Here is a 10,085-nt window from a genome sequence, read left to right on the forward strand (position 1 = left end):
AGTCATGCATCATACACTTTTTCCAGAAGTTTATGTGAATTTTATTAGCTGTACTCCATAACAGAGAAGCTTTCATATTAATGGAGTTTCAAAAGAAGACCCACTTAGACAAAACCCATTTTTACATTCAAGAAAAAGAAAATTAGAGATAAATAAGCCTTTTAATGTAGCCATTAAAGCCGCTTTCTTCTTCTCTTCTTACAGCAAAACCGTTCGACTTTTCAAGTCCTGTTCTATGTTTCAAATGCCTTTGGAGGGAAAAAAAATAAAACAAAAAAAAGATCAAATTATTAATTAATTAAGAAACAAAAATGAGTTTATGCTGTTGGAATTCTCTCTCTCAGCATCTCCCTGCTTGATAAAAAATTTATGACAGCAATTATTCTAACACGCGTATGTTTGATGACTAAATGTACGGCGAAAATCTCGATGTGTCCCGCACAAAAATTAATTTTTTTTTATATTACATAAAAAGACAAGCTGCAGGCTGGAAAGAAAACAAATTTGCAGGGACTAATTGCAGCACTATTTCTTGTAGGATAGTACTTGGCTACCAGTGAATGTAGAGATCAAAAAGAAAATGATATTAATAAAGGTTTCTTAATCTTTCTCGTTAGCATTTAACATGTTTAAGATATATTATTATAAGTAAATATATTTATATTGATATGTATGTATACGTTCTTGAATTTAATGAAGTGGGTTATATATCTTTTGTGTAGTAGCTTCTGTAGAGGTGTGGTTGGTTTCTATATTAATATCACAGGAGGAATATATAAAGCTTTTTGCTGCCTCTTCTTTTCTTTTCTTTTATTTTTTTTCCATACATCTTTTTAGATTCTCTCTTGGATTCTTTTGTACTCTGTACTCAGTCTTCTCTCTGGAACCACTTACTGTTTGTGGTTTTAGCTTAGGGCTTTGTGAAGCTTTGGTGCGGTGGAATTTTTTTGTGTTTTCTTTTGTGCCCACTTAAAATCAGGTATTTCTAAGCTTCATTTTCCCAATTAAACCATCTGGGTCTTTTGCTAATGTTCTGGTTTAATGTGTTTTTGGTATTAGGTTTCGTGGTTATAGTGTTCTTGTTCTGTTTTTCTTCTGTTTTTATGACTGGTTGCTTTGAGCATAAAGAGATAGGTTTAGCTAATATGCTCTTTCACATTCTTCGAGCTTGGCTTCGTCCTTTGCGAAATGTATTGGTGGATAAAGATCTGGTTGAGCTGCGGCTAACACGAAAGGCATTATTATATTTTGTATCTTACTAAGTATTTTGATGGGTTAGAATGATCTCACAGGTTTTTAAACATCAACCTGAAATCTCCCACCTTGTTAATTGAAAATACTGTTCAGATATTGCCATTTGCCAATTTGTTGGCTTCTTATATGAATTGGAATCTATGTCTTTACTTTTGGTTTATATCATTACTTAGACTTCTTGAAGTTCCTATACTATGAATGTTGGATTTTCTGGCTAAATGTAGTTGAACTTCCATGCTGTTTATTGGCGGTGAAGCTCAATTTCTCAATATTGCATATTTTGCAGTGAAATAGTAACTTATTTTGTACCAATAGTTGTGCTAAATAGCTTCTTTTCCTTATGTATCCATAGTTTTCAGCTTATGCTCATTTTCTCCATATTCACTTCATTAATCTTAATCTACATTCTCATTTTGCATCCTTGAATCTTCATCTGTTCATCTTATTTAACCTTTGAACCATAATCCTTTATGTGTTAAATTCTTCCGTGAATTTATTGTTATTATCTGCCTTAACCTGCTTCATATGGATGTTTGGAATTTAAATTGGAAATTAAAGAAATTCAAATGTTAGGTAGATTGAGAATCTTCTACGTTGCATTTGAGAATTGAATATGTGCTAAAAAACTTTATAATATTTTCCTCTTCGACTTAAGAGCTAGCAATTGCACTCTTGGGGGCTGTGTGTATTGATGTCAATTGCTGGTGTTCTTGGCATCTTCTAGTTTGCGAGGTTGTGGAAAATCATTTGGGCTTAAGGAAGGAATTGCAGCACTAATCGTTGACTATTGATTCTGCTATTCTAGTTCATAGCATGTTGGTTTGTTTATGGTATGTTGTGATTACTGTCTCATGCCACTTCTAGTTGTCTAGTAAAAATAAATATACTTGAAGCGGATATAGCGTAGGATCAACATATGGTATCTTTTGCCACTTTTACTGCTTTGAAGTGTATTGTTGTGCGGTATGAAGATGTGGTTATTACATTGAGCCAGTACTTGACATCAATCTTCTTCTGAAAATTTCCCTTTTTAGGTTGATTATATTCTAATTCATTACAGCTGGTGGAATAATAAAATTACCATGAAGCAGAATTCACTCTGCTCTCTCTAAGATGTATTCTTTTCGAATGGACATGTGGAGTTATATACTTCATTTACTTTATACTATTATCTTGCAATTTCACTTGGTAATTCTGGCCAAGGTTGGTGTTTGCCTAGAGTTTTACTTTATAGTTCAAGTTTGCAAATTTCTTCTTTTCTAATCTCAAACTCATGCTCTGGCCATCTCTTTGGCTCTTGTCTTAATTTCCTGTAACTTTAGAAGTTTAAATGGTTGCCGTGCAAATTGAAAGTTCTTTTTTTTTTTAACTTTTCTATCAGATGGTGCCTCAAAAATGGACTGGAAGCATGCTCTTGTTCCTGATCGGCATGTTTACAAGTACATTAGGTAGTAATACCTGGATCCTTGTACTCTTCACTGTTAGCTTTAGTGACTTAATTGAATTAGAAGTTAAATTTGCGTTATTTTTTGTAGTTCCTTATTTTAAGAGGATGATCTTCCTAGAGATGTTTAAAATCTAAAAGATCTATTTTTTTACCATCATGGAGCAGTTTAAGATATAGTAACTTTTGGATCTTGTTTTCTAGCATTGCTTTCTGTAATATTTTATATACTTTGAGTATTACTTGCATGCATGGACATACACATGCTTAGTATACCTATCTGGGTTATGTTATATTTATTTTCAGTAATATATAGGGTTTTCCAAATTATTTATTTATTTGCAACTTTGAGTGGAAAAAGCTGTTGAACACAAACTGCTTTTCATAATTATTACCAGTGGAGGAATCTTTTATGTCAATTAAGCTTTTCTGCTTTCTTGAAAATTTAAAGATGGCTAGTTCATTTTGTAACCTTTTTGGATTTATGCTGATTTTGAATAAAAACATAGTGTACAATATACTATATGGGTTATGTATTTATTTCTGCTAATATTTTGGGTTTTCCAAAATTTATTTATTGCAATTTTGAGTGGAAATAACTGTTGAATAAAAACTGCTTTTCATAATTATTAGCAGTGGAGGAATCTTTCTTGTTAATTTTAATCTTTTTGTTTTATTGCTTTGATTTAAAGATGGCAAGTTCACTTTGTTAGATTTTTGAATTTATGCCTGTTGTGAATAAAAACATAGTCTGGGGGATACTAATGCTCTGTTGTATTTTGAATGACTGTTGGGTGCAATCACATGCTTGCTGCTCTGCCCCTGCAAGAATGATGATCATCCCTGCACTGTCCCTCCCTCTGCTCCCTACCCCACCCTTCACTAAGTATTTTTGAAGTGTCTACAAGGTGTATGCTACATAAGTATAAACCAAGCTGCAATCAAAATGCACTGATTTTCTATTTATTTATAATTTTCTCTTGTCAAACCTAGTCCTTTCAAGCATGTGATTCATGACTCACATATTTGTTAGTTTGGCTATTATGAGTAGTTACCAAGTGGTTCTTTTTTGTCTCTTTTTTGGGTTGGGGGAGTTGAGCCACTGAGGTGTTGGGAGAAGATTGCAGAGGTACTGGCTGTCCCTGTGTTTGGATCATGAAAAGAATTAAAGGCATAGAAGCCAATAATGGAAACCCTAACTGAAGTTTCGTCTAGCTCTTTTACCCCTTTACTTTCTTCTCTGACATTCAAATCTGAGGACTCTGATGTGACATTCACCTCTTCTAAGAAATAGCTCAACAAATTCAACCATATTTATCCTAATCAAACACGGATTTTAAATATTAGGGTAATTAAGTTATTGCACTAGCATAGCATAATACTTCTGACAATTTCTCACTAACTTAGATGTGTTATCTTGTAGGTGCATTTGTTGGGATAAACATAGGTACTGATGTTTCCGACATGCCACCAGCATCCGATGTGGTTACCTTAATTAGAGCCAATCAAATTACTCACGTGCGCCTTTATGATGCTGACAGTCACATGCTGAAAGCTCTTTCAGGTAGTGAGATTGAAGTGATGGTTGGTGTCACAAATGAGGAGGTACTGGGGATTGGGGAATCTCCATCTGTAGCAGCAGCCTGGATCAATAAAAATGTCGCAGCTTACTTGCCTTCAACTAATATTACAGCCATTGCGGTTGGCAGCGAGCTTATTACCACAATTCCACATGCTGCACCAGTTTTAGTTACCGCTATGAACTCCCTTCATAAAGCCCTTGTTGCTGCCAACTTGAATTTTCAGGTCAAGATTTCAACCCCTCAGTCCATGGATGTTATCCCTAGACCATTCCCTCCTTCCACTGCCACCTTTAATTCCTCATGGAACTCTACGATCTACCAGCTCCTTCAGTTTTTGAAAAATACAAACTCTTACTACATGTTAAATGCCTATCCATACTATGGTTATACTAATGGGAATGGCATTTTTCCAATTGATTATGCCCTTTTCCGACCACTTAGCTCTGTGAAGCAAATTGTTGACCCGAACACTCTTTTCCACTATAACAGCATGTTTGATGCTATGGTAGATGCTACCTATTATTCTATCGAAGCCCTCAATTTTTCTGGGATACCCATTGTTGTCACTGAGACAGGATGGCCTTGGCTTGGTGGAGCAAATGAACCTGACGCCACTGTTGAAAATGCTGAGGTCTTCAACAATAATTTGATCCGGCGAGTTGTAAATAATTCAGGCCCACCTAGTCAGCCGACTATACCCATTAACACCTACATTTATGAGCTGTTCAATGAAGACAAGAGACCTGGTCCGGTATCAGAGAAGAATTGGGGCATATTTTTTACTAATGAGACTGCTGTTTATACTTTAAGCCTGAGCTCTTCTGCCCGAATCAGTGGAAATTCTTCTACAACATTCTGTGTGGCAAAAGATGATGCAGATTCTGATAAATTGCAAGATGGGCTGAACTGGGCTTGCGGGCAAGGGCAGGCTAATTGTGCAGCCATCCAAGAGGGGAGGCCATGCTTCACTCCTGACACCCTCAAAAATCATGCGTCTTTTGCCTACAATGATTACTATCAAAAAATGCGTAGTGCTGGTGGTACATGTGACTTTGATGGTACAGCTACAACAACCACTATTGATCCTAGTAAGTATTCAAATCAACATCTTCTGTCATGGTTTCTGTGAACAGCTGCAAGCTGGTTATTTCAGCCTATGATGGTTTAAACTGATCCTAGATCTTATCATGAACTCATTTCAAAGAAGATCTTATCATGAACTCATAAACGTTTAGCAATTTTTGCATGATTCTGACATATCACCCTAGTCCTTTTGGAGTCAATTGTCAAAAATTGTATTGCAATAAATTTGAGGGATTGTGCTAATATCTACTCAAGAATATAAACAAGATTGTTAATATCTACTCTAGAATATACACAACAATGTTGATATCTATAACTTCCATGTTATTCAATATATTTTTGCTCATTATATGCTCCTAATGATTTTATGGCATATATCTATTGCAGGTTATGGATCTTGTATATTTACTGGAAGGTGAGAATTTGTCTTCACTTATGATTGATCTGTTATAATAATAAAACAGGAAGAGTCATTTGTTCACATACTTGATTTTTTGGTGGTTTAAATGAAGCAGCTCTAATTCAAGCACAGGTCGAGTTCCAGCACCTGGTGCCTTTGCACCTGTAAGTCCTATAGGAGGAAGTACCAACCGACTTGTCGCCAAACATCATTTTCTAGCATTGCTTACATCTCTTTCTCTAATGTTACTTTCAATGTGGAGGTAACTTTGAGCTTGTGGATGGTAAGCTTTTGAAAACATGCAGAAAGAGCTAGTAGGATCGAAGTCATGGAAACACGGGGGGGGCTTGAGAACAATCAGAAACAAAGCGAGAACATTGGAAGAAGTCACCTCTCCTCTGTTTAACATCTTCCTCTTCTGTTAAAGGGTGTTTTCAGTGTTCATTGTAACTAGAGTCCCAGATCTAGATCTTGATTTTTTAGACAACATTTTCAGGATTTGAGTTTTTGATCTTCAACAATGGAAATGTGATTAAGTTCACCATTGTGTTATTTTGCTCTGTGTTGTCAGGCTAGCAGTGAAAAAAGCCTGCTATTTTAATCTTTTCCCCCCCTCAAATAAGATTCTATAAAAGAAAATATAATATTAGTATAAAACATGAGTTTGTGCTAGGGGAAAAAATTATCAAACAGCTATAGTAAAATTTATTGTATTTTTTAGATTATTGTGCAAATATTATTTTTTATTATAATACCTTTAGTTGGATTATGATTTTATATTTTTCATCACCTTAACTATTTTTTTTGTAAAGTACAGATCATAATATTTATGATCTTTCATGCTCTTTTCTCTTTCTTCGTCATGCCTAAAAACCTTATTTTGATAGCAGTGATAAATCCCAGCCCTTCACTTAAGCCTCTCTTCTTGAAATGGATCCATACCCTTTAACATGCTTTCACTGCCTCACTCTTCATCCAAGATTCTTGAGTTCCCTCTCTCTCTTACCACATTTTCTATTGCGGCAAATTGAATGTTTCTCTCTTTGTATGATCTTCTACAATGCGATTTTACCAACTTGGCATGCATCTTTGTCCTCATCACCGTCAATCATCTTCCGATCTTTTCTCTTGAGCTTTATAAAAGCTTGCCCTTTTTCTTGTCATTTTGAAGAAAACTTGGGAGCAATCCGATATTATTTTTTTCTGAAAATGGTGTCAATGGCACTGATACAAAATATAAAGGTGAGTTTGTTTTGGTTTGGGTTGTAACTAAGATTTGGGTGTAAATTGTCCTTATAAGGGCCAAGGGTTTGTAAGGACTGAAAAAGTAAACAAGTTGGATTGTAAAATAAAATGGGTTATGTCAGTTTGATACAGAAGGATAAAGACTCAGATGAATTTGAAGGGATGTGAATTGGATTTATCTTATGTGAGCTTCGGGAAAGGAAAAAATAAGAATAAATTTGGGATGTAACAATAGAACACACATGCCTATTAAGTGGTAGTAGTAGGCTTACACTTATGACCCTAAATGTTCACCTGTGATATGTGCACTTAATGTGTATTGAAAGGTGATTTTAGAGACTTTGTAGTTGATTGATGCTTTTATTCCTTTTGACTTATTTTCATAAATACCAATTCATATTTAAATCTATCTTGAAATTTTAATTCATTTGTAGTAATCTTGAATACTAATCTTTGGAAGCCTTCTTGCCCTTTTCCCTTCCTGCACGCCCCTAACCTACCTATCTATTTGTTTTCTTCACCAAAATCTATAGGGAGTATGTAAAAAAGGTTGATGTTATCACGATTAGGCACTATTCTGATCTTGCAAATAAGGGGTCATTAACTTTAAACTCCCCAATACCCATTTTGTCTATTTTTTAAATCGCTTTATGAATTTTATTATAATATATATATATATATATATATATGTGTGACGTAACTGTAAATATTAAAAAATAATATTTATAAAATTTATTTAAATTGTCTAACACTTATCTTAAATTTTAATTAAAAATATTTTAACATCATTTAATACTATAATTTTTTAAACATTATCTTTATTATTAGTATTGAAATTTACTTCATCCAAAATTGATTTGACTTTTTTATTCACTAAACTATGAGCTCATCACATTTTCTTTTCCTTAATTTTTAAAAAATAGGTTAAATATGAAGACTTGAAAGGCATAAGTGACTAAAAAATTTTCCAATTAAAAATTTAAACCTATTAATTTTATGTTAGATTCGAATTGGGGCAATCATTTTGTTCAATGAGTTTAATTCTTTTAAATTTTTGAGGTATAATCACATTCTCAAAAAGTTATTGATTATTTAACATTTGCGCCATACTTTTTGAGTTGATTAAAATTTGTTTTAATTCTCATATATTTATGAGTTTTTATCTATAAATACGTTGTGTCGTATCATGTCTAATTTTGAATTTAGATCATTACAAATGATACGAGTAAATATTCATACAAAGGAACAAAGGTAACAATCATTCGATGTCAATTTGTATAGGGATTTGCTCCTCCACTTTTGAACCATCATCAGCAAGTTCGTCCTCTTTAATCCCCAAGGCTTCCACATTTCGACTAACCCACTCCCTGAGGGGATCTTCATTCAAATCGAGCCTTAGAAGTCCGGCAAATACACCGCCCATGAACGCGACTGGCTCCTGAAGATGAAACTGTGATCTTAAGTAAATATAATAAGAAGGAAAATAACAATAGAATGTGTTAAAATAAGGACAGAACATCGAAAAATATGTAAATAACTTATTTTCAACATTTCTTAAAACATATAATTGAAAGATTTTATCATCTAAAACTTTCTTTCTTTTATCAAATTGGAGAAAAATACATACTTGTTAAAGCAAACTATTCTAGTTCTCAAGGTAGATAATAAGATGTTAGGCTCTATCTGGTATATAAAAATATATAGCTTTCATTTTTCAAGTTCATAAATAAGACAGTTAAAAATGAATGCAATATTCAAGAAATGATAATAAAAATAAGGATCAGATTCGAAAAATGAAAATAAAAATTGTTTCAGTGTTTCCCATAAACACGTTTTATTTATATTTGGTTACTGTAGAAACAGAAAAACATAAATAAATTTTATGAATAAAAATATGCATCAACATAAATCCAAGAAATGAATACTCAGGAAACTTTTTCGTGTACCAATCAAGTCTTAATTTTCTCAACATGCAAATTCAATTTGCCCGTGAAACGCCCATCATCCTATTAATTCATGGCCTCAAATGTTTTCCTTTGTAATTCTCTTCAAAAGGAAGAATAAATATCAAGAAACATAGAACCCAGAATATTCAATCACCAATAGCTCAAGAAGAAAAGAAAAAGGTCATTCTTTTAGTGATTATTTATACTCTTGAGCGCCTTCTCATATTTGACACTGAAACTTTTTGCTATGCCATAAACAGAAAACAAGAACATATGAAGGCACAACTAACATTTAATAACCAAATCAAATACAGGCTCAATTGCTGAATGATTAAAGATGAGAAATTCTTATCCAACTGCCTTATTGATGGATTTCTTGTCTGCAACAAAATGTTGAAAATAAACATGATATGCATGCCAAAACTTAGAGGTAAAATAAAACCCTTGATTTTGATTAAACACTAGGCACTTGAGCCTAGAGGATGGGTTCATCACCTTGGAGAAACTTTTTGAGAGACCAAATCTCAAAATAGGTTGGCTCTCCTCCACTAAGCGGTGACCAACTCATCCCTACAACTCTATGTTATTATAAACAAAACAAAGAAACTCTTGAGGTAGGACAAACCAACACAAGCAACCACATATCTACATGGTTAGTTTCATAAAGAGCAAGGCCAACACTTAGTAAAGCAAAGAGAAAACACTGTACCAGAAAGATAGCAGAAAAGAAGAGACTAGACATGGGAGCGAGCTAAGAGGGGAAGACTTAAGCAGAGGTAACTTTTTAAAAAAATATTAACATTACTATATGCTGGAAAAAGAATAGGTATTTATAAGGATTTGCACAAAAAAAAAAGAATATTATGAACTTCATGGGAGAATGAAAATGGCAAGACTGGCATTCCAACCAAAATAGCGGCCCTCCATTCCAAAGCACTTTCTAAATACTACTCTTATATTTAATTTGTACTATAATTTGTGCATATTATTACTCTTACATTTTTGTACCATTAGGATTCTACAACCTATGCTTTATAAAATTAAAAGTCTAAATCCTAATACTTTGTAAGGGTACAAATAGCACATTCATGTGATTTACATCATTTGTCTTATATTTTTGTATCATTAGG

General features: G+C 33.5%; 2 protein-coding genes across 9 annotated transcripts in view; one reads left to right on the forward strand and one right to left on the reverse strand.

The window, feature by feature from the left end:
• The first annotated feature begins 479 nt into the window (after positions 1–479).
• LOC110824691 (O-Glycosyl hydrolases family 17 protein) lies at positions 480–6,316 on the forward strand. 5 transcript variants are annotated; one of them, XM_088211339.1, is made up of 6 exons: positions 681–979; positions 1,979–2,084; positions 2,636–2,702; positions 4,122–5,369; positions 5,752–5,779; positions 5,880–6,316. In XM_088211339.1, the coding sequence occupies exons 2-6, from the start codon at positions 2,082–2,084 to the stop codon at positions 6,028–6,030; spliced, it is 1,497 nt and encodes a 498-aa protein (XP_088067465.1). In that variant the 5' UTR covers positions 681–979; positions 1,979–2,081; the 3' UTR covers positions 6,031–6,316. The 5 variants fall into 5 exon arrangements, with proteins under 5 accessions (XP_088067463.1, XP_088067465.1, XP_088067466.1 ...); XM_088211337.1 differs by lacking the exons at positions 681–979; positions 1,979–2,084 and adding an exon at positions 480–595; XM_088211340.1 differs by lacking the exon at positions 1,979–2,084 and having other exon boundaries at positions 682–979.
• A 1,811-nt stretch (positions 6,317–8,127) lies between these two features.
• Positions 8,128–10,085, reverse strand: part of LOC110819164 (Cytochrome P450 superfamily protein) — a 25,660-nt gene continuing 23,702 nt past the window's right edge. For 2 of the 4 annotated variants that reach the window (XM_088211145.1, XM_088211142.1), the window contains one exon: positions 8,128–8,459. In XM_088211145.1, coding sequence (XP_088067271.1) covers positions 8,268–8,459 — 192 coding nt within the window. In that variant the 3' untranslated portion in view covers positions 8,128–8,267. Of the gene's footprint in view, positions 8,467–10,085 lie in introns of all 4 variants that reach the window. The other 2 variants (XM_088211143.1, XM_088211144.1) reach the window with 2 other exon arrangements.

The sequence above is a fragment of the Carica papaya genome, chromosome 9, assembly GCF_054855325.1.
Source record: "Carica papaya isolate Zhongbai chromosome 9, ASM5485532v1, whole genome shotgun sequence".
Classification (NCBI taxonomy): domain Eukaryota; kingdom Viridiplantae; phylum Streptophyta; class Magnoliopsida; order Brassicales; family Caricaceae; genus Carica; species Carica papaya.

Excerpts from the sequence above, each read along its gene's own strand:
- LOC110824691 (XM_088211336.1), top strand. The coding sequence starts at position 1,029 with ATGTTCTGGTTTAATGTGTTTTTGGTATTAGGTTTCGTGGTTATAGTG. Across the intron at positions 2,703-4,121 it reads CATGTTTACAAGTACATTAG|GTGCATTTGTTGGGATAAAC; the intron begins GTAGTAATACCT and ends GTTATCTTGTAG. Across the intron at positions 5,780-5,879 it reads TCTTGTATATTTACTGGAAG|CTCTAATTCAAGCACAGGTC; the intron begins GTGAGAATTTGT and ends TAAATGAAGCAG.